The following is a 26,042-nucleotide window of genomic DNA, read 5'->3' as shown; positions in this document are numbered from 1 at the left end:
TCCTCATTTCATACCTTCTCCTCCCTCCCCTGCCAAGCTGAATGATGTTTATTTGACCTCAGTAAAAATTAAAAGACACTTTGGATCACAATTCTCGATGATAATGAAAAGAGTAGGAGGGCCTTAATGTCCCAGGGACTTTGGAATAAGTTGATTTGGGAAGAACTGTTCACGTTTGCAGGGAAAAAACAAAATGTTGCTGGTGCCATAAGACAAGAACTTTGACACAGTTTTTTTCTCTGTAGGAATTTTGTTATTAGAGACATTCATTTAACCTTCCATGACTCCCAGCCCCCAACACTAGCACTGCTGGCATCTTGACACCTGCAACCCTCCGGGATGACGTGTGAAGACATACAAGCCACACTGGTGTGGGTGCGGTTAAAGGAAACTGGGCCTGCTGTATGTCTACCCAGGGGGTCTGATTTTTCAGAGCCAGAGGGAAAACACCCACTCTCGGCCTCGGGCTAAGTCAGTTCCAGTGGCTTCCAGATGACTGAAGTCTGTGGTACAAAACCACACCTGGTGTGTAACCTGGGGAAAGGAGGGCTTTAGAAACATAAGAAGACCCTGCCCTTGTTCCATTTTGGAGGAAGGTGTCAGCGCGGCCTCTCTCGAGTGGCAGGGACAAGTTCCCAGACACTCTCCTAGAACGTATGTTCCCCGTACATGCGATCCAAAAAGAAAACACGGGCCCAGGGTAATTTCACATATATGTCAAAGGAGAATACGTAAGTTTTTATAACTCTGAATTAGGGCCGGCCACCTGTCAAGAGAAGCAGCGAACTTCAGCACCATTGTCTTATGTAACTAAGCAGACAGGAACTTCCCCTTAAAGAGGACCCATGCTATAATTTGAATAAGGGTTCTCAGACACATATTAGAGAATGACAAGTGTAGTTAATCATTCATAAACATTCTCAGGTTAATGACTTTGCTCTGTATTCCTGGTACAACACATGTTTCATAAAGCCACCCCTGAGCATTTTAATGGTAGCAGCTATAACTACTTGTGTTAGCACCACCCTCCAAGAGGCAGAAGCCAAGAAGAGACAACACACTGGGAGAGCAGAGAGACTGCTGTGAGGGTTCAGCCCTTCCAAGGGAGGGAGCAAAGGAAGGCAAGGCTCACACTGCAGTGCAGGCCCCAGGAAACATGGCCAAGGCCCACGGGGAGTCCTTGCGCTAAAGCTGCCCATTAGAAGAGTCCCTTGTCTCCCAGGAATGGGCCACCTTAGCACCCCCCACACACACACACTTAATCACTGGGCCCCTGGGCAGCTTGGTCTTGGCTCCCAGGATTCCCAAGCCACCAGCTGGGGCTGTCTGTCAATTGCAAACCCACCTGCTACAGTGGGAGATCTGAGCACACCATTCTCATGGCCACCACAGTACTTACTCCGAAAACAGCTGTAGGCACCTGCTCTGGGCCATCGTAAATAGTGACTTAGTCACTCAGTGCCTCATGCCAGTAAATGCACACAGGTGGGTTCATCCCTCTCTGTTCCTAAATTAGAGTGTGGCTAATCCTTTCCAGGTCCTTGAGGGCCTTGGGGGAAAGAACACATGGGGCACAAAGGCTTAACTCCTAACTAAAAATAAGTGAAGAAGGAGGCCCATGATTCTCCACGTTAACCCATAATTGGAAAATAGATGTGAAGTGACCCCTGCATTTGGCTTAGTGTGAATGCCTGAAGGAATTCAGAAAACTGTCTTATGTAACTCCTTCAGAAAACTGAAGGAGTTTTCTTCTATCTGACAAAAGTGGACAGATTTACAATAGAAATTCTGATTTGTGTGCACCTCTTGCATCAGCTGCACAATCAAACATCATATTATTTATGTACGCTTATGAATTATCACACAGAAAGACCAGTCAGTGCTGTGCAAAGGGTGTACGTTTGCATGCATGGCCGAGGCTATTTCCTAACCTGCCTTGAACCTGGAAGTGGCTTCATTTCCACCTGAATCCTATAGGGAGAGGTGGATTATCTGGACAGAGCTGGGATTTGGTTAGAAAGCACAATAAGGGTGGATTAGGGAAAAGAGTGTCATTTCCCATGTGACACTTAAGACCCTTTCTCCAGATGGCAGACCACCATCCAGACGTCTCAGGGTGCCCTCAAACCCGGGCCCAAGGCCCCCTCAGAGCCAGCTCCCCACGAGTCCTGTTCACGAGTTTCAGTCACCAGGAGCTGTCTTCCCAAACCAAGCCTTCTACTCCCAAGTCGCCGCACTGTGACAATGCCCCAGCCCTCCAGTGTCATGCCCTCTCTGCCCACAAAGGCCACGTGGATTTTGTCAAAGCTAAGTTTCAGTGTCACCTTCTCTGTAATGTCTTCTTTGAGAACTCGGTTAAGAGATAATTGCTTCTTCCTTCCCGTTCCCTCGAACATACTTTGCAACCAATTTTGGCATCTCCATCAGTTGATCTGATGCAGTTGTTATGTGTCTGCTCTCCTCGCTGGAGTAAGCACTAGCTGCAGCGTGAAGAATGGGTATGAAACGGCATTGGGGGCAGGGGGTGCAGGAAGCTCAGTGAAGGGGCGCTGCAGCAGGGGAGATGCCTGCGGTTTGACAGAAGGCGAGGTGTGGGGATGGGAAAAAAGGACAAGAGATTTCCCAGAGGTAGACAGTTGGGTAGTGAGAAGGACCGATTGCGGAAGGGACCATGCAGCCCATGGAGGGTTGGGACATGGGACTCCCCGTGGGTGTAGACTGACTCCATGCTACAGCCTTAGGTGTGCTGCTTCGGAGTTGTATCATAGCAGCTACAGTCAAAGTTTGGTCATTTTCACTAGCAATATTACTAACTTCTCCCCAGTGTCACAAACCACTGAAAATTCTCAGAAGTCTAATCATGACACTCCAATGGCTGAAGTCATATGTGACCACTTCTTCCCAGAAACACATATTTTTCTTTCTTCTTAATGATATAAATAACATGAGTTTAAGAATAAAATGAAAAGGAAAAGAGTACTCTTCATTCACAAATACACTGGAATCACTTACCAGAGATAACCATGGTTATCCCGTCTGAAACCCTTAAAAACATTTCAAGACATTTTCCATGCATTTACAGAGAGAGAGAGAGAGAGAGAGAGATATGGGTGGTATAAAATCTTTTTCTATATTAATGAAATCTTGCACACACACTAACCCACACATTTTAAACTTGCAAACATTTCAACATTAGTATTTGCAAACATATTTCATTCCTTTTAACCATTGGAAAGTTCCATTGTATGTTTCATCTTAAGTTCAAACTATCGATGATAGTGGTTAAATTACTGGTTAGGTAATTTTGAGCTTAAATAACAGGAATGAATTTTCTCACAGTTCTGAAGGCTGGAAGTTCAAGGTCTGAGTTACCTGAGGCTTCTCTCCTTGACTTAGGAAGAGTCACCTGGCCCCATCCTCACATGGCTTTTCCTCTGTGTGCAGGCATCCTGGGCATTTCTTTCTCTTATTATAGGTACACCAGTCATGTTGGATTAGGGTCCCACTTGGCTGGTCTGGTTCTTAATGGAATCATCTTTTAAAAGACCTCTCCAAATAGTTACATTCTGAGGTATTGGGGGCTGGGACTTCAATATATGAACTTGAGAGAAGGGGGAATACAATCAGTCCATAACAAGAAGCGTTACAAAATGTATTAAAATGTGGCTCAGTGGATCGAGGGCCAGCCTGCCAACTGAGGGGTCTCTGGTTTGATTCCCAGTCAGGGCACATGCCTGGGTTTGGGCCAGGTCCCCACTTGGGAGAGAGCGAGAGACGACCAATCCATGTATCTCTTATGCACTGATGTTTCTCTCCCTCTCCTCCTCCTTCCCTTCCCCTCTCTTCCTCCTTCCCTTCCCCTCTCTCTAAAAGTAAATAAATAAAATTTAAAAACAAGAGAGAATCAGCACTTCATTCCTGGTTACCCCTACTCTTAAAGAAAAAAAAAACTGCTTTAAAATTCTGAAAGTATTGCATGTTTTGGTAAAGTTCCAAAGAGAAATACAGTAATAGTATGGCACCATGTCAGTTTGAGAGAAAAGACTGCAAATGAATGGGTGAGCACAGCAAAGTGTGTATTGGAGGCTAGGAGGTGAGGAGGGAAAAGTGGACTTGGAAAGAAGTCCCCTGGTGACTTGGAAGGAAACAGCTGTAGACCAGAAGCTGCATTGCTGAGGTCTGGACCTCACTCTTGGCAAAGGAGAGAGTGGGCCATGGGGGAGAAATGCCTCGGGCTACACAGAGGGGCAAGGAACAGAGTTTTACCAATATATGTTTTAGTCCAGGAAAGAAATCAGCAGAAGATAAAAAATGAGAAGACACAAAAGAGAGGGACTGGACAGCAGGATCCTGGAGGAGACGCTCTGTTTTGTAAAGAGAATGGGCTCCCAGTGTGCTCAGGAGACGGGTCTCGACAAGCCCCCAGACAGAAGAGCGAATAGGATTGAAGAGTCCACTACTGTCTGTGGAGTAACTGCTGATGCTTTTAAACAATGCTGATGAAGAGACAGGCAAGGACCTTTTCTATAAAAATAGGTACATCTGATAACTTCATAAACATCGCGATGATTCACATGTAATAAGACCAAACAAAGGTAGCCCCTAAGAGGGCTTTAGAAAAAAGGGATCGAAAACTCCCTTCTCCATAATTACCCTCAAGTCACTACCCTCCATACCACTGCCTGTATCCTTTCTCTCCCCATGAAAACCAAACAAGATAAAGGGGCATCAAAGTAAAAAATAGCATATCTGCTGTGCAAAGCTGTGCAAAATCAGATTGGCAGCAAACATCCTAGGGCTCTCCTGCCTTGATTTTCCCCTTAGGTGAATTTCAAGCAGCAGCCACGCTATAATGCTATGTCGTCAGCTGTAATGTCTGCAGCCAGGCATGGACGTGTCTGTTCGGTGATAAAGCAGGCACGTTTCCTTTCCAGCAGCAGTATCACTGGGCATGATGCATGTACAATCCCAGTCCCAGTTCTCTCCACTGAGTTCCCTGGACCACCGCGAACCTCCCCCTGCACAGGTTGCATGACCAGTTGTGACCACCAGGGGGCAGACCCTAAATGCAGGAGCTGCGGGGCAGCAGTGACGTTGCAGCTGCGATCATGGGCGCTGCGCCGCCACTGGGGGACTGCAGGGGAAGTATCCGATTCTATGCGGCCCGATTCCACCCTTGGCATGAGTTAATGTTGTTGCTGGGGCACCGTTTGCCTTCAATCTGGTTAACTGGAGACTTGGCGTGTGCATTCCTCACTCAGTGTGAGAGCAACTTTGCAGAATGCCCTCTCGTACTCTGGACGCTTCCGGGGTGTAGGTGAATGGGATTTGGCCTGAGCTCCTAGCAACGCTGGGTGCGGTCAACAGGGGAGGGACCACGGGGAGGTGGCTCCGGGGCGTTTCTCTCCCGGTCCCGCCCATCCCGCCCCGCCAGCCACCTCCGCTTTAGCCCAGGAGCCAGAGCCAGCACCAGCACCACGGACCAGAAGACCTGGGCGTGAGTTTTAAATCCGAGCTCCTGGTGGGTGGGCTGAGCCCCCGACACACTGTGCGCCCCTGGGTGCCAGACGCAAGCTGGGGAACCTTCCCTCGATCGGGGTGTCTGTCTCTTCTTACCGCCAGCTCTTAATTTTTCTTTCGCCAGCCTGACGCTATTACTATGCCTCTCAAAACTCTTTTCTCTGGCCTCTTGAATTTGTTAAGTCAAGAATTTGATCAAGATTCGGTGTGTGCTCACCAATTAGGCCTAGAGAGTCGGTGTGAGGATACCGAAAACATATTCCTCATCTCCTGGTTTTTGTGTTTGTTTTTTCCGTAAAACTCGGGCTGCCCAGAGTAGTGAAAGACCTGCCCTGTCCTCTCAGGTAATTAGCAGGATCCTGACCTCAAGAATCTGACCTCTCTCCTGCCTTTCTCACTCCTGAACCCAAAGAGTAGGGTCTCATACCGAATGCTCCAGGCTCCAGCTGGGGACTGGCTGTGAATTCACTGTCCTTGGAGCAATACTGAGGGAGAGGTGATAGGTTTTTTTTAAAATGGGGCTGGAAGGAAGTTTACAGGAAATACAGATCAAAGCAACCAGAAATTTCTTGGAGAACCAACATAGCAGGCATAAAAGTCCCTAAAACAAGGGATAGCCCAGACCCTGGAGGCCTGAAAATCCAGAGTGAGGCAATCAGCTTTTGCCTTATGGGCAGTGGATGAAATTGGAGGGCTCTAGGGAGAGATGTGCGGAGGATGGCATGAGAAAGAAGGAAGAGGAACAAATGAGGTGGCTGACTTCACTGGAAAGCAACAGAGGGCTGTGGTATCTTAGTCCAGATTCTTCCCCAGTGCAGAGCCTGGGAGAAGGACTTGAGTGCAGGTAGTTTTCTGTAGGAAGCCAGCCCAGAACTCAGAGTGAGGAAGTGGGGAGGAGATGAGGAAGGAGGGAGAGGCAGTGAAGGGCGCATCACTGAGCTGTTTTCCACTGGAGGCAGCTGGAGCTCAATCCCTCCAAGGACCCTTGAGGACTCCAGGAGGCATCTCGGACAGCCACTGAAGTCAGATGTGGGTGGAGTGGGCGTGGCTCTGTCCACAGGAGACACTGCTGCACCACCCTTGTCACTTGGGGAAGCTACACGGGCGGCAAAGGGACAGACACATTTTCTTGGTGCCCACTGCGTGCACCCAGCCCAGGACAAGGCATTTTTACATGCATTCTCTTACTCTTTGAAAACAACCTTCTGAGAGGTGTGTGATGTTTTTTACAAATAGGGAAACGGAGGCTTCACCAATTTCTTCAAGAGGAGCTGCTTTGAAGGGATAATGAGCTCAGTTTTAGGAGCAGCACATTTGAAAAGAGCACCAGAAAGCACAGACTGCTACCCAGAGGGGGCACACTCCCCGATTTGACAGCATACATTGGGAGTCATGTCCAACTCGCTTAGTGGAAGCTGTCAAAACAAATGCAGTTTCTGAAAGGCCACCTGACCTTTTTGTGCAGAAAAATGAAATACTAAGTCAGTTCCTGGCACACTGACCTCCCAGGCCCTATGGGAGGGGCCCCTCCCTACACTCAAGTCCGGCTTCTCCCTGCCCTGCTCTCTCCAGCCACCCTGTCACTTCTATGGGACCGCCTTCTCCTGCAACACATGGGGTCTCAACTCCTATGTCAGGTTTCAGCTTCACTGTCACTGTCTCATATGCCTTTCCTGTCACCGAGGCTACAGTAGTGTTCTAGTTGCTCAATAGCACATCACTATGTTTGATTTCCATCATAACAGTTATTACAATAATTGCTGCATGTTATTGATCTGCTTGCCTCCCTATTTATTTGTGGTCCTTCCCCTTCTAAAATCCTTGATTCATGAAAGTGGGCACCCTGTCTGTTTTGTCCCCCACTGCACCCCCAGTGCTGGGGCACAGTGGGGACCCACGAAGCAGGTGAATGCATGGGTCCTTTGTGTTTTCTCTCGCTGCTTCACCTGCTCTGACCTGCTGCATCTTTGCTGTCCTCTGCAGTAGCCAAGCGACCATGGCGACGACTCCCACTGCTGCTTTCGAGGCCCTTATGCACGGAGTGACCAGCTGGCATCTCCCCCAAAGTGCCGTCCCGTGCGAACTGCTTCTTACTGGAGAGGCCGCCTTCCCAGTGATGGTGAATGGCAAGGGCCAGGTCCTCATTGCAGCGTCCTCCTACGGCCGAGGCCGCCTGGTGGTGGTGGCCCACGAGGGCTACCTGTTAGAGGCTGGCTTGGCTCCGTTTCTTCTTAATGCAGTGGGCTGGCTCCGTCCCTCTCCCGGGGCTCCTGTTGGAGTGCACACCTCCGTGGGCCCACTAGTCAGCATCCTGCAGGGGTCTGGGGTCGCTGCACAGATTCAGCCAGAACCAGGAGACCCCATGGGAGTCTACTGCATCAATGCCTACAACGAAACCCTGACCGCAGAGCTGACCCAGTTCGTGAAATGTGGGGGAGGCTTGCTCATTGGAGGCCAGGCCTGGTACTGGGCCAGTCAGCACGGTGGTGACAAGGTGCTGTCTTGGTTCCCCGGGAACCGGGTGACCAGTGTGGCTGGAGTGTACTTCACTGACACCTATGGGGATGGCGGCCCTTGCAAAGTCTCCAAGAAGGTGCCCAAGATCCCACTCCAGGTCAGGTGAGTAATGCGTCCCCACGGAGAGTCTTCCCCAGTGACCCCCCTCCCCGAAACCAGGACTGGCCCTCCGTTCCCTTCACCGCAAAGTCTCCACTTATTCCCTAGAGATCCATGATCACAGTCAGTGACTGTCCCCCACATGCTCACAGACGCCCTTGTAGCCACCCTGCCTGGAAAGCCCTGTGCACAGAGTGGCATTGCCTGTCAGGTATGCTGCTTTATTCCCAGGGCCTGGCAGGTGGGAGAGACAACCCATATCTGTAGGCTGCAGAAATGCATGAATAAATGTAGGGAAGACCACCCAGCCCAAGCCACACAAGACATGGTGGCCCAGAACACTAGTGTGAACCCACGGCCAGCCTCCTGTTATGGACGAAACCTCTGGGGCAGCCACGTCTCAGAGGCAGCCAGCCTTAGCCAAAAACCGCTGGAGCTGACCTACCCCGTGTCATCACCTCGGAGGTCTAAGAGCCCCTTATGTTGACCCCAGCCCCTCAGTTCAGATTTCTGCCTGCTTCACCCCTCGGGGGGTTTCCAGTGAACTTTCCTGCCAACAAATCCTAGTCAGAGGTCCCTGAACTGACCTAGCAGGTTTGCTAACTTCAAATTACTACTGACAGCTCAGGAACTTCTTCCAAGCGTTGCTCTGTCTTACCCGCTGGAAGGGGCAGGCTCTGACAACTTCCTTATCCCACCCCGAAAGGCGAGAGCTGCCTGCACACCTGGTGCATACACCTGAGGGGTCACTGGGTCACCTTCCTATGACAGATCAGGTCCAGAAGCCGGTGCCGCTTTAATGCCACGACACAGAATAGTCTGGAGAAAACAGTAATCTCAGATCCACAGCTCCTCACCTTTGTACCCTGTGTACCCTATGAGGCCTAGAACATAGTAATATTAGGAGCTGCTCATCTGACACTAAATACGTACTAGTAGCTTAGGCTTATGCATCGCATGGAGATCCCACGTCACCTCACTGGCTTCTCACTGCAGCCCCCTGAGGACTCCCAGATTGCAAGCAGCACAGTTCTGTTTCCATATTCAAGATCCATACAGGTAGCGTCTCCAGGGAAAGACTGTGTGAAATGGAGCTAGGTCCCAGAATCACCCTCTCCACCAAACCTGACCAAATGAATGAAAAATAGTAAGTAAGCAGCTAACGTTGGAGGTGTTGGTGCTGGTGCTGGTGCTTACGTCGCTAAGCACCGGCCAGCTGAGAGGCGGGTGACTGATATATGACCCAGTGTACAGCCTCTCCTGACACCATCCCACCGCAGGGGCACAGCTAAAAGGAAAAACTCGAAACCACCAATCCAGGAATGGGCATCAGTGCCTTCTTGTGGCGTAGGAGAACAAACAAATTGGGTGGGTGGACCTTTAAGAGGAAACAGCCCTCCAGTGTGAAAGTGGCAGTGATTTCAGGACTTGATGGAGGTAGAAGGGATGCTGGCTTTGCCCCCTTCCAAGCACAGTGCGTCCCATGGTTGGGTGGAGGGACCAGTCCCCAGCAAGGACAGGAGAGGCCCACTGGTCTCTGGCCTTCCGGTGATAAGAAAGTGGAGAGAAGCAACATACAGACCTCAGTACCATTTGAGAAGGTGGATGCATGTGTGTATAGAGAGAAACACATCCTGCTGGGGACTCAACATCACAAAGAACTCGCCCACGCTGTATCGGGACACACAGGACCTGCCTGCCCCAGCACTGCGGACTCCGTGCAGGGATCACGCACAGGTGCCGTGGTTTTGTAACAGAGACACATGGAAAGACAACAGAATCAGCCAAACCAGGAAAAGAAAGGTGACCCAGTGAACAGAAGCAGAAGTCTGAGAATGCTTCAGGAAAGCTATGAAAGAGCTTTTTAGAAAACACGTGAACTAAAGCGAGAGCCGGCACGAGGAGAAAAAGGAATTTCAGAGTAAAGAAAAATTAAGTGCCAAGCACCTCAGGTGAAAGCAGTCAGGTTGCCACCATAAGTTCTAGACTAGACGAGGTCAGCGTGCGGTCACAGTGACAGCAGCCCACGTCCCCCTGAGCCTTCTGATCGTTGCCAGCACCGCTCTGACCGTCTACCTAGCGGCATGCAGAAAGCCGTCGCCTGTGCCGCCTGCCTCCTCAGGCGCGGTTTGGTGTGTTGCCCAAACATCGCCACTTCTCCTTTCCTGTCTTCCCTCAGGCCTTCTCCCTCTCCTCCCCCTCGGAAGGGACACACTTTTCCTCCTTCAGAAATGCAGTGTTATTCACGCCTTCATATCTATTTAAAGTCGCTTTTGCACCAAACATGCCTGTTGACTGCCATAGGCCCAGCTGTGGGCTTCCTGCTGACTCGGTCACTTATGGGAGATCTCTGGTGTGTGGACGACACAGGCTGTCCATCAAACAAGCCCTGGATTTTATTCCTGCCTTGCCAGTTACTCCCTAAGAAACATGGGGTGACTTGCATCACTTTTCTAAGTCTCATTGAGAAAGCAAGAATAATATTTTTCGGGTTTATTATAATGATTGAAAGAGAATCCCTATGTATAAATGCCTTACATATATTAAATCTCCTTAAATAATAGCTACTTCTGTTACATTATTATCCAGACCTAAACAGTATAAGTAGATATTAGACAAGACTTAAGTATTGGTAAATAGATAAGAGATCATTAGATATAGATATGAGATCATTAACATCGCTCCTGCCTGTTGAGACCTACCTGGCCTCCTGTTCTGCACTGGCTGCGATCCCACCCGGCTCGATTCCACACGGGCCTCCTTTCCGAGCCACACACTCTTCCCGATGCCTCTGCAGCCCGATCTGGTCCTTTCCCCGACAGCTACCTGGCTGACTAGTTCAACTTCTCCAGCTCGTGGCTCACGTGGCAGCCCATGCCTATCACCCTGTTTAACATTGCAGAACTGTGCCAGGCATCGTCTTCAGCATTTAATACAGAATGACTTGCTGGATACCGGCGACACTGAGTGGAAGCTGAGGCACACTCATCAGAGGCAGTGCAGCTCAGAGGGCACATCTCACCCTCCTACATGTTAACTTTGCGTACTTGGCCCCTGGAGGCCCCCTGCTGTCTGCAGGTGCACAGTGTCTCCCCACTGGGCACAGAACTGGGGGCTGTTGGAGCCAGACACGCAAGATGCAGTCCTATCCCTGAGGAACTTCCTGATTTGGCAGCAGCACCTTTAAAAGTTAAGTCCGAGAATGTTAGGAAACTTCCAGGCGAGTTTTATGTATGCCCTATACCTAAGGTGTTTGCTCAGGATCGACTTTCGGAATGATGACTATTGGCTTCTAGGGCTGGATACCAAAAGTACACAAACACGGGTCTTAAACAACAGAAATGTATCATCCCCTCGTCAGAAGCTAGAACTCTGAGACCACGGCATTGGCAGGGTTGGTTCCTTGTGGACCTGCCCGGGGCCTTTCCTGGCTTTTGGGAGTGTGTGGGCCGCCTCCGGTCTTCCTTGGCTTGTTGACACATCACCCTGATCTCCGCCTTCTTGTTCGCTGGTGTTCTCCCTGTGGGCTTTTTGGGCCCAGATGTCCCCTTTGACGAGGACACCAGTCATTGGACTAGGGGCCTGCCCCACTCCAGTCTGGCCTCACCCTCACTTAGCCAGTCACCTCTGCAGTGGCCCTGTTTCCAAATGCAGTCACAGTCAGAGGCCCTAGGGGTGAGGACATTTTGATAAATACGTCTGAAATTCTTTTCGGTGTCTGGTTTTATATTTTTATTGGTTTTTGTTTTATTTTGGTTTTGGTGTCTGTTTTGCAGAATATGGCTAATTTAGTACACAATAGCTCAGAATCTGATTTTTTTTAATTTGTTCACTAAGCATTTCAATTATCTAATTACTATCTTAATTAGCACATGGCATGTTCTCTAGGGTAAACCATAACTCATTTAAACAGCCTCCTGTAGTTTGACATTTAGAGAATCTACTAATTGGCTTTTAAAAAGAGAAAAGAAAGACAGACAGACCCTGGAATACAAAACCTTACCCAAATTCATTACATTTTGGACATTTCTCAATAAATGGTAGTAAATACTTCATCCGATTTAAATGAGAATTTTTTAAAGAGTAGGTATTCATATAAATCTTCAAGCATAATGTTCAACAGTTTACTTATAATGTGGCCCTAGACCCGAGCTGGCAGGAGGTGAGGGCAGTTTCGTCTGTCTACAGCTCCCTTTACGGGAAATTAGCCCTGCGATAATGGGTCGGTAGGACCACTCTCGCTAAGAATAATGGACCCTTTCTTTTAGTTTAATTCATTCATATGTTTGTCATTTGAAAAGATAGGAAATTCAAGCCCGACTAGTCCACAGGCAGCTGACCCACATGGCGAGGATTCATCTGGGGGATGTGGGTTGGGAGATGTGCCAATAAGGCCTCCACTGCACTCTCCAGTTTTCCATCAAGTCTGTGACAACGTGGCTCGGAGGAAGTCCCAGTGTTCTATGTGTGACTAAGAAAGAGCAAACAGTGCCAACTGAACAATGACATGCCTTAGACGTGAAAAAAGTGCACGGTGTTACCTACTGAAACCCTAAGTGTCATCAGTAAGAACAAGGAAACTGGAGTGAACTATACAATCTGTCCTTACACACAGTTTCCTTTCTTCGGTGGGCTCATTTCAGTGGTCCATTGACTCACTGTGTCCCCTTTGTCCTCCATGTCACTTTCCAGGTGTGGGGAGGACCTCAGGCAGGACCAGCACCAGCTCCTGGAAGGGATCTCAGAGCTGGACATCAAGACTGGAGGAATCCCCTCGCAGCTGCTGGTGCACGGGGCGCTGGCCTTCCCCCTGGGGTTGGATGCCTCACTCGGCTGCTTCCTGGCCGCTGCTCGCTATGGCCGGGGCCGGGTGGTCCTGGCTGCCCACGAGGGCATGCTCTGTGCTCCCAAGATGGGGCCCTTTGTGCTCAATGCTGTGCGCTGGCTGGCCAGAGGCCAGACAGGCAAGGTCGGCGTGGACGTGAGTCTAAAAAACCTGTGTGCCCTGCTGTCGGGGCACGGCCTGGAATGCAGTCTGGAGCCCCGGCTGGTGGGCGGCTTGGCTGTCTACTGCTGTAAGGCTTACAGTGACACACAGGCAAAGCAGCTGCAGGAGTTCGTAGCTGAGGGTGGTGGCTTGCTGATCGGGGGCCAGGCCTGGTGGTGGGCCTCCCAGAACCCTGGCCGCTCTGTGTTGGCTGGTTTCCCTGGTAACATCATCCTCAACTGCTTTGGCCTCAGCATCCTACCTCACACTCTCAAACCAGGCTGTTTCCCTGTGCCCACTCCCCAGATGCGGAGCTACCATTTCCGCAAAGCGCTGTCAGAATTTCAGGCTGTTCTGAACCAGCGGAATGGGAACTTGGAAAAGAATTGGCTGGCAAAACTGGGAGCCGATGGGGCCGCCTTCCTGCAGATCCCTGCAGGAGACGTGCCTGCATACATGTCCATGCACAGACTCATACGGAAGATGCTGCAACTGTCCGGCCTCCCTGCTGTCAGCAGGGAAAACCCTGTGGCCAGTGATTCCCATGAGGCCGCGGTGCTCTGCCTGGCCACTGAACTGGCCCGCTCTGGCACTGACTGCTCCAAACTGGTGCAGGGGCTGGGAACCGGGACCTGCCCCTCCAGCCTGAACCCCTCAGAACACCCCATCACGGTGCACATTGATGGGAACAACCCAGGTAGGGAGCAAGGGGAGAGCACTGGGAGTTTTGCAGGTCGGGAATGTGGGGTTAGCAGGTGCTTTGGCCCAGGAGGGCAGCTCCATTGTTTATTAGCTACTTTCAGGAAGACAGGTTGGGCTCTGCTTGGGGTTTAGGAGGGATGAGAGCTTCAGAAGCATGGCTGAGTTAAGGTCTGCAGGGCAGGGGCACACCTGAGGGAGGGGCTGTGAGGCTCCAGGTGGGGTGAGAACTCAGCCTCTGCTATGTCTCTTCTCAGGCAGCAGCGAGTCCTGGGTGAGCACTGGGCTCTATGTCCTAAATGGACACAATGCAGAAGTCTCGCTCCCTGAAGCTGTGGCCTGTTCCGGCCTGAAGGTAAGACCAGAGCACCCACTGTCTGACTCCCAAAGCCTCAGGGCTGCCTCACTGCCACCGGCTCCTGGCAGTGCTCTGGGGGATGGGAAGGGAGCAGTCTGACCTTTTCACGGGTGATGCAGCTAAATCTCAGGGGGCAGTGGGGACAGCACCGGGTGCTGACATCAGGTCGAGCACTCAGACCTAAGCCCAACACTTCCCCGAGTGGTGGGCTTTGCCTCCCGACGGGGTTGTTCAGAGACANGGTGAGAACTCAGCCTCTGCTATGTCTCTTCTCAGGCAGCAGCGAGTCCTGGGTGAGCACTGGGCTCTATGTCCTAAATGGACACAATGCAGAAGTCTCGCTCCCTGAAGCTGTGGCCTGTTCCGGCCTGAAGGTAAGACCAGAGCACCCACTGTCTGACTCCCAAAGCCTCGGGGCTGCCTCACTGCCACCGGCTCCTGGCAGTGCTCTGGGGGATGGGAAGGGAGCAGTCTGAACTTTTCACGGGTGATGCAGCTAAATCTCAGGGGGCCTTAGGCGGTAGGGACAGCACCGAGCGCTGACATCAGGTCGAGCACTCAGACCTAAGCCCAACACTTCCCCAAGTGGTGGGCTTTGCCTCCCGACGGGGTTGTTCAGAGACAGCATGTGTGAGGAGGCCTGTGCACACCCACAGCCAAACCTGCTTCTCACAGCACACTGGCCCTGAGGGCTTTACCTCTTCCCCATGACACCTGAGGGGTGTGCTTAATCGGGTCACCCATAAAAATAGTGCCTCCATTCCGAGGGTCACTTCCTTCCACAGCCATGGTCTCTTTTGTTCCAGGCTCCTTCCTGGGGCTCACATGCATTAAACCTAGGGAGAGCAACTGCAGGACTCCAAACAAAGGGGAACTCAGTCCACCAGACCAGGAGGGCAGCCCTGGGCAGAGGAGGAAGGCAGTCTCAGCCCTCCCCCACCAGGGCAGATCCCACTGCCTGTGGTCCGGCCTCCTGCCTGTGCACGCAGGGCAGACAGGACCCCTCGGGCTCATCCCCAGCATCACACTCAACACTCAGGCTGAGGACCGGGTAGCACAGCCTGGGGTGCTGCCTGGTAGGAAAGCACATGGGACCTTGGTCAGCATCAGACTTAGGAGCCTGTTCTACTCCCTGGAAAAGTGCTTCCATGTGCCTTTCAGGCCATGGGACGTTTGGAGCGCTAAGATGCCAGAGGTTTCCACATGTAGCTCAGAGAACAGGGAAGCTGGAGTTTGTCCGTTCTTTAATTTATGTTTTATTTCTTTACTAGGATTTACATACAGCACTGTTTTGTATGAGTTTTAGGTGTACAGCACAGTGGACAGACGGTCGTATACTTTACACATGGTACTCTCCCCAGCCGTTCAAGTGCTCACCTGGCACCATGCACAGTCTTTGCAATATCATAGGCTGTGTCCCCTGTGCTGAGCTTCATATCCTCGTGGCTGCTTTGTCACCGCCGGTGTCACCCAGTCTCCCCTGTGGCAACCATCAGTCTGTTCTCTGTATCTGTGAGTCTGTTTCGCTTTTGCTCATTTATTTTGTTCTTTAGATTGCACACAAAGATGAAATCTGTGGCATTTGTTGTACTCTGACTCATTTCCTTCTTTCACTCAAGTTCTTCTTGATCTGGTTTTGGAGGATTGCATATTTCTAAGAATTAATCCATTTCTCTGGTTTGTTGGTGAATAGCTGTTTATAACATTTTCTTATAATCATTTGTGGTGTCAGTTGTTGCTTCTCCCCATTTCTGATTTTATTTATTTGGTGCCTCTCTATTTTTTTCTTGATGAGTCTGGTTAAAGGTTTAGCAATTTTGTTTATCTTTTCAAAGAACCAGCTCTTGGTTTTATGGATCTTTTGTATTATTTTTATTTAGACTCTATTTCATTTATTTCAGCTCTGATCTTTATCTTCTTCCTTTGGCTCACTTTGGGCTTTGTTGATTTTTTTCTAGTTCCTTTAGGTGTAAAGTTAGATTGTCTGAGATTTTTCTTATTTCTTGAGAGAGGCCTGTATTCCCATGAACTTCCCTCTTGGGGCTGCTTTTGCTGTGTCCCATAGATTTTGGTGGTTGTGTTTTCATGTTCCTTTTTCTCATGTATCTTTTGATTTTTTCCCCAATGTCACAGTTAACCCATTCATTGTTTAGTATCATAGGCTTGTGTGTTTTTCAGTTTATTTCTTGTAATTGATTTGTGGTTTTATACCATTGTGATGAGAAAAGATGGCTGATATGGTTTCAATCTTCTTAAATTTATTGAGACTTGTTTTGTGTCTAACATGTGGTCTATCCTAGTGAACGTTCCACAAGCACTTGAAAAGAATGTATATTCTGCTGCTTTGGGGTGAAATCCTCTGAAAATATCACTATAATCTACCTGGTCTTTTCAGGCTGCTATTTCCTTGTTGGTTTCCTGTCTGGAAAATCTACCCGTCAAAGTCAATGGGGTGTCAAGGTCCCCAACTATGACGGTATTCCTGTTGATCTCTCCCTTTATGTCCATCAAGATTCGCTTTATATATTTAGGTGCTCCTATGTTGGGTGCATGAATGTTTACAAGGGTTATATCCTCTTGCAGTATTAGTCCCCTTATCATTAATTAATGTCCCTTTTTTGTCTGTTATTAGAGCCTTTGTTTTAAAATATATTCTGTGGTAACTTTTTTATGATTTCCATTTGCATGAAATATCTTTTTTCATCCCTTCACTTTCCATCTGTGTCTATCATTTGAAGTAGAGTCTTGTAGACAATATATGTATATGGGTCTTGTTTTCTTGTCCAGGAAGCCACCCTGTGTCTTTTGATTGAAAAATTTAATCCATTTACATTTAAAGTGATTATTGATAGGTACGTTTCTATTGACTTTTATTCTTTGGAATGATGTCCTCTTTTTCTTTCTTCTTTTTAAAGAAGTCCCTGTGACATTTCTTGTAATGCTGATTTGGTGGTAATGAACTCCTTTAGCTTTTTCTTCTCTGAAAAGACCTTTATTTCTCCTTCAATTTTAAGTAATAGCCTCACTATACAGTAGTCTTGGCTGTAGGTCCTTGCTCTTCACCATTGAATATTTTATACCAATCCATTCAGGCCTGAAATGTTGCTGTACAGAAATCAGTTGACAGTCTTATGGGAGCTTCCTTGTAGCTGTCTCTCTTGCTGCTTTCAAGATTTTCTCTTTGCCCTTAAATTTTGCCATTTTCATGATGATGTGTCTCGGTGTGGGCCACTTTGGGTTCATTTTGTTTGGAACTCTGTGCTTCCTGGACTTGTCTACTTCTTCTTTCACCATGTCGGAGAAGTTTTCAGTCATTAGTTCTTCAAATGTGTTCTCATTCTCTTTCTCTCTTCTTCTTCTGCTACCCCCATGATGTGAATGCTGTAACCCTTGATGTTGTCCCTTAAACTCTCCTCATTGTTTTTAATTCTTTTTTTTTTTTTTGCTTTTCATGCTCTGATTAGGTGTTTTCTGCTACCTTGTCTTCCAAATCGCTGACTCAACCTTCTGCTCCATGTAGTCTGTTGTTGAGTCCTTCCAGTGTGTTCTTCATTTCAGATACTGTATTCTTCACTTCTGACTGGTTCTTTCTTATGGTTACTATTTCTTTGTTGAAGTTCTCACTAAGTTCCATAAACATCCTTATAATCATTGTTCTAAAGTCTGTATCTGGTACATTGCTCGCCTTCATTTCATTTAGCTGTTTATTTTTTCCCCTGGGGATTTTTCTTGTTCTATTGTTTGGGCATGTTTCTTTATCTCCCCACTTTGGCTGCTTCTCTGTATTTATGTCTGTGTATTAGGCAGATCTTCTATGTCTCCCAGTCTTAGTGGGGTAGCCGTATGTAGTAGGTGTCTTGTGGGGCTCAGTGGCACAGTCCCCCTGGACATTTGAATGGGTGCCTCAGGAGTGTCTCTTGTGTGGGTCATGAGAGCCCTCCTACTGTAGCTGAGTCTTGACTGCTGTTGGCCTATCCTTGAGTAAGGTTGACTGTCACCCTGGCTGAATATGAAGACTGACCCTGATCACAGTGTAACAGCTGCTATGCAGGGGCTAAGCCTATTCTGCTAAGCAGAATTCACCCCAACAGGGTCTGGTACCTACTGATATTTCCCATGGGGCATGCCACTTGGAGCTTATAGGGCCACATTCAGAGGTATGTTAGTTAGCTTGGGAGCTTCTTGGGGGGACTACAGTACAGGTCAATGTCAGACACTACCTGTGATCATCCCTGGATACCTGTTAGGAGGTAAAAAGTGATCTTTAGTTTGTGGCTGCCTCTGCTTGGTCTGGATGTGCATGGGAAAGGCCAAGCTACACACCAAAGCATCTTTCCACTACTACCAAGCCTGGGGCACCTCAGAAAAAGGCCCAAGGCACTCTGAGATCCACCTTCACCAGCTGGCTTCCTATTTGGCTCGGTCACAGAAAGTGCCTCTGGTGGTACAACTCCAAGTTGTGTAAGGTAGGTTCTCAGTGAGTCACCAGGAATGGACGAGTAGTCTTCAGCAGGATGGTACAGATTCAAACTTGGCACTAGCACTGGGCCTGAGGCTACTCAGCAAAAGGCTCAGGGAACACCAAGGCCAGCCACCACTTCTGCAGCCAGTGGACCTTTAGGTGGGTCAGAGTTTCAGGGAGTTGTCAAGGTGAGGCCAGTAGAATTCATCAGGCCAAACAGCTGTGTGGAGGGAGGGGTCTACAGAGAACTGTGGCGCCAGTTAGGGCACCCAGGGAAAAATGGCTCTCATCCTAGAGCCACACGGCTCAGTCTCTCCCAGTGCCTCCCCAACAGGCCCTGCGTCTGCCCGGACCTCCTCACGGGCCTTCCATAAAAACTGTGCCGCAGGCCCAGGGTGGCTGCAGCTGCCTGATTCCTCCACAGGGCATGAGCTTGGCAGAACCTCTGGGAGGCGGGAGGATGGGGCTAATGCATTTCCTCAGGCTGATGTCACTTGGAGGGGTGTGCTAAGCCCAGGAGAGATGGTGTCTGTGGGTGTCATGGAACTCAGCACAGGGTCTTTGGCAGCTGTCCCTGCAGCCGTCTCTCCAAAGACACACAACCCAATCTCTCCCTGCATGATTCCAGTCTACAGTGAGTTGCGGTCCCTCCTGGGGGACCCGGCGGGTGCAAACAAGAGTGTGTGCACCAGCCATTTAAGAGGGCCCCTGGGCATCTAGCAGTCTCCTGTCCCTCCCTGGTGGATGGAACCCCATGTGGTTTTCACAGCCAGATGTTACGTGGGCTCCTCTTCCCAGCACCATGGTCTGCAGGAGCCTGGGGAGCCTGGCGTGGGGCTGAGGAGCCTGAGGCTGCACATTCTTCAGAGGGTGAGATATGCTTCCCAACTGAGATATCCTCTAAGGTTCTCAACCACTGCAGGTGCCCGCAGGGTCAGCCCTTTTTGCATCTGCACCCTCCACACCAGTCTCGATGTGAGTTCTTGTGTAAATCCTTGTTCATAAGATTTCTGTACTCTGGTCTTCAGTTGTTCATTCAGGCTGACTGTTCAATAAGTTAGATGTAATTCTGATTTGGTCCTGGGAGGAGGCGAGTATCACTTCCATCTAGTCGGCCACCATCTTGGAGCTCTTAGAGTTTTTCTAATACCCTTCATCCACACAGCGCCACGCACAATCCCCCACACACAGGGACTTAGTTCCTCCCACACACGGCGGAATCACCCCCCCAGGTACAGATTGGCTGCCACACCGATGACTTGACCCAGGCCAGCAAGCTGTCTCGAGCCCCTGTGGTGACTCACCAGTGCTGTATGGACACAACCAAACGGTCGGTCTCTTGCCTCTGGGGTGGCCTTCTCTATGTCATCGTGCCCAAAGGCAGTGAACTGGGACCCATGCCTGTCACCATTAAGAGGGCTGTGCCTGCCCCGTACTACAAGCTGGGTAAGTGGACTGAATGTTGAGGGAAGTAGGGACACTGAGGATGCTGCCATACAGTTAGGGGCTGGTTGCTAAGGAGGAGAGGGATACGGACAGGTGGACAGAAGGAGGGAGAACTATCCAAGGTTGAAGTGGAGGAAGGAGAAACTGGACACCCAGCATCTGTAGACACTTCAGGGTAGAACCAAAGGAAGGGCCTAGAGGCCTGTCCTTCCCTTCATGGCACAGGGATAATAGTTCATTACTTCAGCATCCTCCTCTTGGAGTTCAGGTTGTGTTTTTCAGCACAAGAGAAGTTGGGGAAGCAGATGACAGATCCGTGATATTTACTCCCAGGTAAGACATCCCTGGAGGAGTGGAGGAGCTGTATTCAGAAGAGCCCAGCTCCCTGGGGGGAGCTGGCAACAGACAACATCATCCTGACAGTGCCAACCGCCAACCTGCAGGCCCTGGAGGACCCTGAGCCTGTGCTCCGCCTCTGGGACGAGATGATGCAGGCTATAGCCAGGCTGGCAGCCCAGCCTTTCCCATTCTGCCGCCCCGAGAGGATTGTTGCTGACGTGCAGATCTCAACTGGTGGGTGCTCCAGGGAAGGGCTCCTAATTGGGGGACACCCTTCATTATGTTGCCTTTGTTTAATGTCCAGGATGGGGAAGGCATAATTTTACCAACAAAGGCAAAAAGACGTGAGATACAGGGGCCTTGATGGGATGCAAAGATGTGTACACATCAGAAGGCAAATCATTCACCTCTGCAAGGGGAGGTTTCCGAGGGCTGGTGGGACAATCTCAGAAAGACGTGGCACCAGGAATTCACAGATGAGAGCGAGGGCTGTTTCAAGGAGAGGCGGAAAGAGAAGTATTTCCTTTGAGCGTAAGTGAGAGTTGGCGATGAAAGGAGGGAATAAAGAGGTTTACGTACCCAGTATTTAGAGTAAAGAAGGGAATCTAAAAAAAAAACAGAAAAGGACATCTGGGTCCAATGTGGGAAAACCATCTCTGGACCCCAGTTTGCTGCTCTTTGAAAAAGAACGAGATTCTCTGTGTTAAACAGTATGCACGCCAACACCAGTGGTTTCCACAGGAGAGATGACACTGTTCTAGACTCAAGGATCCTAAATTCAGAGTCAGGATGTGATGTCATAAAAAACACACCCACAAAGGCAGCGCTGCACTGTGGCAAGAATGACTGTGTAGAGTGCATTCATATTCTTCGGGGCCAGAGTGAGGAGGGGGCGCAACTGCAGTGTGAGAGGCTGGGAGGGGGCAAGGACTCCAGCCTCTGACCAAGTCAGGAAAGCCGCCTGTTCTCCAATGAGCACAGAAATGCAGGGTTGCTGGCTGCAGCCAGGGTGGTGTGGAACAGTTACACAGTGGAGAGGAATGAAGGGAGATTGGTTTGGGTGCCCCTGGCCGCCCCATCACTTATCTCTTCCTTTTGGGCTCACAGGCTGGATGCACTCAGGGTACCCCATCATGTGCCACCTGGAGTCAGTAAAGGAGCTCATCAGCGAGACCAACATGCGAGGCAGTGGTCTGTGGGGACCCATCCACGAGCTGGGCCACAACCAGCAGCAGCACGGGTGGGAGTTCCCCCCGCACACCACTGAGGCCACCTGCAACCTCTGGTCAGTCTATGTGCATGAGACGGTTCTGGGTATCCCCAGAGCTCGGGCCCACCCTGCCCTGAGCCCTCCACAGCGAGAGAAGAGGATCAGAGAGCACCTGGCGAAGGGAGCCCCCCTGTGTAACTGGAATGTATGGACGGCTCTGGAAACGTATCTACAGGTACTGAGCTGAAACTCGGGGAGGTGGGGCCATCAGAACCCTCCGTTCTGTATCATTCACCACCGCTGCCACCACCAGCCTGGGCCCATGACATCCCCTGGACACAAGAGACTGGGTGTAGGGAGGTGCTTCTCAGGTTATACATTTCTAGATGGAGGTGGTAACATTTGACCCCCTCACCTCCTGTGATTTTGTGATCATAAGTAAGAGGAAATGAAAAGGGTTATAAGAAAAATAAGTAGAGAGAAATACAGCCTGTTGGTATTTTGGTCAAGAGCAGTTCAGAGTGAGGCATCCCTGAGATTGACTCACAGCTCTTCCACTCACTGGTTTTGACCTTGGTCCCCTAATAAGTGCTTCTGGAAGGGTCATTGTTCGGTTTGGCTTTCTTTTCCTTCCTTTTAGTTTCATGGGTCAAGTGCATGTTTAGTCCTTTCATAGTAACAGTAACTGTGGGACAACTGAAGAAGGTGTGGTAGGAGATAGGTCTGTTAGGGGATTCTCAGACTTCCATCACCCACCCTGCACCCACAATGTTGTCAGAACAAACGAACAAATAACCAACTGACCCGGTGGGAGGAAGCCCTGCACTGAGCCCACTTCCTGTGGAATATTAAGGAGGAGTCCCCACCTCCTCCCCCCGTGCTGCATGGCACGTTAAAGTCTCAGAGTCGTCCTGGTTGTTCCCCATGTCAGATCTCCCACAGCATCCCCCTCGCCCCGAGGACAGGGGCCGGCGCACACCTTTCACGGAGGCGCACACTGTGTGCAGGAGCCTGAGCGGCCTGGCCAGTGTCATCCACTTCAAGGACGGACCCAGAACCTAAAACCAGAAGTTAATTACGAGTCCCTCTTTTTGATCTTTCCTTTCACTCATCTTCTACAGAGTGAGAGTCAGTGAAATAACTTTGCATTGCATGGGTCCTGGGCTCCCACCAAGCCAGCACCGCAGCCTGCAGGGGAAGCAGACCTGAGAGGGTAGGAGGCTGCCAAGCCACCCCACCCCCATCTGCCCACTCACTGTGGAGCCCTGAATATCATTTTACAACAGCTATGGAAACACCTATGTCTTGGGGTCCGAGCCTCGGCCTCACACAGGCCAACACCTGCTTCCTCTACCTGGCAGAGTCCTGCTCCTGTCGCTCCTCCTGCTCTGGCCTTAGCCCAGGTCCTCATTACCCTTCCCTGCCTATTCCACAAGCCTCCTAAATTGAGCCAGCACCTTGCCTCTGCCCCTACAACCCGTCTTCCAAAGCAGCCGTACTGGTCCCCGCTGAACACTCCCCGAGTGCTCTCCCCCGGCTGCGGGGTAAAGGCGAGGCCAGCTGGCAGAGAGCAGAAGGCCCCTCGCCATCAGACTGTCACCAGCACCTCCAGCTCTACCTCCCAGTCTCCTCTCCCCCCTAATTACCCTCCAGGGCACCGAGCCACCTCCCACCGTGAGCACACTTCGCTGGGGCCTCTGGGCCTCCCCATGTTCCCTTCCTGCAGCTGAAACTTGCTTGAATACCTGTCTATTACCTGTCAAATCACCTGTCAAAATTCAGCTCTACTGCCCTCTTGTCCGCGTTATCACTGCAAATATGAGAGAGAACCCCCAAACAGAATTTATTTATACAATGCTGTGTATTTATTCTTACATGTTTAAACTTTAGCCACCTTCAAAGTACCCTCCATTTGGTGCAGTACACTTATCGAGATGTTTTTTTGCACTGCTCAGAACGGTTCCTGAACTCCTCAATTATGATGCCTTTTAGTGCTTCTGCCATCTTTTGTTTCACCTCTCCCACAATCGGCAAAACATTTCCCTTTGGGGACTTTTTCATCCAGGGAGACAAACAAACAAAAGTTGCTCGGGGTGAGATCAGTTGAATAGGGAGGGTTGGGCCCAGGGGTCCTGCCGTTTTTCAGCAGGTGCGCTTATAAATCACCCATTGTGGAATGGGCAAACCCAAGAGTCTTTAAAAAAAATTCACTGAAGCCACACGCAGCCTCTCACAACAACGCCAGCTGGTGTGCTGATACAGATGGGTTCCTAGAATTCTCACCCAGCAGGGGAAGCCTGCACTGCAGGGGGCCTGCCCTCCAGAAGATAACCAGGTTTTGGGGGTCCCCCCTCGTATGTATGACATGAGGGTTTCTCACTCAGGCCCAAACCTGTCTGATGCCTGAGAAACTCTTACGATCTGGGGGCCTAACTTTTTAAATTAAGTATAATAGCAACAACTGTCACTTATGGAGTATTTACTTTTATTCATATATTAGGTTCCCATGAAGCCCCCAACTAGACTCAGGGGGTACAGGTGTTGTGGCCCAGAGGTGGAATGAGCCGACGACTGTACTTATGTGCAGGGGTCTGTGGGAGCAGGGGACGAAGAATGGGAGGGGGGCCACTGATCGAGTAAGGGGCAGTCACCACCACGAACGAACCATTCTCATGAGCAAGCTCACTGCCATTACTGTTGGAAACCTGACGCCTCATGCCGCCCCTTCCTTCCCTTCCCAGCTCCAGGAGGCCTTCGGGTGGGAGCCGTTCACCCAGCTCTTTGCCGAGTACCAGACCCTCTCCGGCATCCCCAACGACAATGCTGGCAAGATGAATCTGTGGGTGAAGAAGTTCTCCGAAAAAGTGCAGAAGAATCTGGCTCCCTTCTTTGAGGCCTGGGGCTGGCCTGTGCAGAAGGAAGTGGCTGCCAGCCTGGCCTGTCTGCCTGGGTGGGAGGCAGACCCCATGCGGGGCCACATCCGTCCACACTGAGCAGCAAACGTGCGGAGGCGGCAGTGCCACACCCAGGGCTGGCCTCAGGTATTCGAGCCGGAATCCCACTTCCTCACCGTCTTCAGGAAGCCATGAATCAGACTTTCTCTGGAAAACAGCCTGTGCTTCTTGGCGGTTTCTCTGCATGTCCAGGAGCGTCCTCTCCAGAAGCCTTGCTTCCTCTGTCCTGCTCCTCTGTGGGAGACTCCACTCTGGTGGAGCAGACTGGCTCCTCAGAGAGAGAGCTGACCTGGGGAACAACTTGGAACTTCTGAGTCCCATCAGTACTTCTCTCAATTCTAGGATAATTTCCTTTTACTTCACTGGTGCCCTTTGCCAGGTGCCCGTCACATGAAAGGCGCTCAAGAAATATTTGTGAGTTGAATGGACAGTAGTGCCACCTCCTACATGATGAGCAGGGGCCGTGGCCCAGGGTTGGGTGAGGTGACTTCTGGGAGTTATGAAACCTTTGCTAGAGCGCCCTGACTCCGACACTGATTCCCGTCTCATGGGTGTGCAAACGGACCCTGAGGGACACTAAATAACTTCCACAGTCACAAACCTAATGAGAGGAAGAATCGGGCTTGGCTGAAGCCCATAGCTCATCCTCCTCGAATGACTTACAATTTAAACAAAAATTCACCTAGAAAATGGAAGGAAGGAAGTTCAGCAAAGTTCTAATTATCCCACATTAACCAATGAATTTTTATTAAACATTGAATGTAACCTCCATAAAGGTATTGGAATCTAGTTCCATCTTTGTTTCCACGTGCCATTAGCCTTTGGGTAGAGAAGGGATTTGAACCCAGGCAGTTGAACTTCAGAGCTGGTATCTTTAACTGTGATGTCAGGGAGGGTGCGGGGATGAATAATGCTGAGTATAACGGGCTGTCATAGAGATGAAGACAGAATCCGACTTCTCCCCACTCTCTGTGGAGGAAGCTGGAGCCCTTCTCTCTCTCCCAGAGACTGACACGGCTTTACCCCTGCTTTCTGTGTCCGCAGTCACCGTAACTGTGAGCCCTTCCGACTACTTTTGAATGCATGAGCACAAATGTGCTGCCAAAGGTAGGCATAATCTATCATTTCTGACATGTACTAAGTCCAGAGAAATTATTCTGAGAAAGGTATTTATTACCAATAGAATAGACAGCATGGATGGAAAGGGAGGGTATTATGCTAAGTGAAATAAGCCAGTCGATGAAAGAAAAACACCATATGATCTCACCTATAACAGGAACCTAATGAACAAAACCAAACTAATGAGAACAACAGAACCAGAGGCACAGAGACAAGGAACAGACTGACGGTGACCAGAGGGGAGGCGAGAGGGGAATGAGGGTGGAAAGAAGGGGAAGGGAGTAGTGAAAGAACATGTATGAATGACTCATGGACATGGACAACAGGGTGGG

The 26,042-nt window shown here is 50.0% G+C and overlaps 1 protein-coding gene across 2 annotated transcripts; it reads left to right on the top strand.

Annotated features, from left to right (window-relative positions):
- Positions 1-5,170: 5,170 nt before the first annotated feature.
- LOC118991597 (TRPM8 channel-associated factor 2) lies at positions 5,171-25,833 on the top strand. Of its 2 annotated transcripts, none has more exons than XM_037052887.1 (8): positions 5,171-5,317; positions 7,504-8,139; positions 12,829-13,820; positions 14,080-14,177; positions 19,875-20,088; positions 20,422-20,661; positions 21,535-21,872; positions 24,379-25,833. In XM_037052887.1, exons 1-8 carry the CDS (start codon positions 5,190-5,192, stop codon positions 24,628-24,630), a joined length of 2,898 nt encoding a protein of 965 aa, XP_036908782.1. In that variant the 5' UTR covers positions 5,171-5,189; the 3' UTR covers positions 24,631-25,833. The 2 variants fall into 2 exon arrangements, with proteins under 2 accessions (XP_036908782.1, XP_036908783.1); XM_037052888.1 differs by lacking the exon at positions 5,171-5,317 and adding an exon at positions 5,417-5,497.
- The last annotated feature ends 209 nt before the right edge of the window (positions 25,834-26,042 follow it).

This window comes from Sturnira hondurensis, unplaced genomic scaffold (genome assembly GCF_014824575.4).
Source record: "Sturnira hondurensis isolate 20B ecotype Veracruz unplaced genomic scaffold, ASM1482457v3 Scaffold0007773, whole genome shotgun sequence".
NCBI classification, from domain to species: Eukaryota; Metazoa; Chordata; class Mammalia; order Chiroptera; family Phyllostomidae; genus Sturnira; species Sturnira hondurensis.
This window is presented reverse-complemented; position numbering and strand designations above follow the sequence as displayed.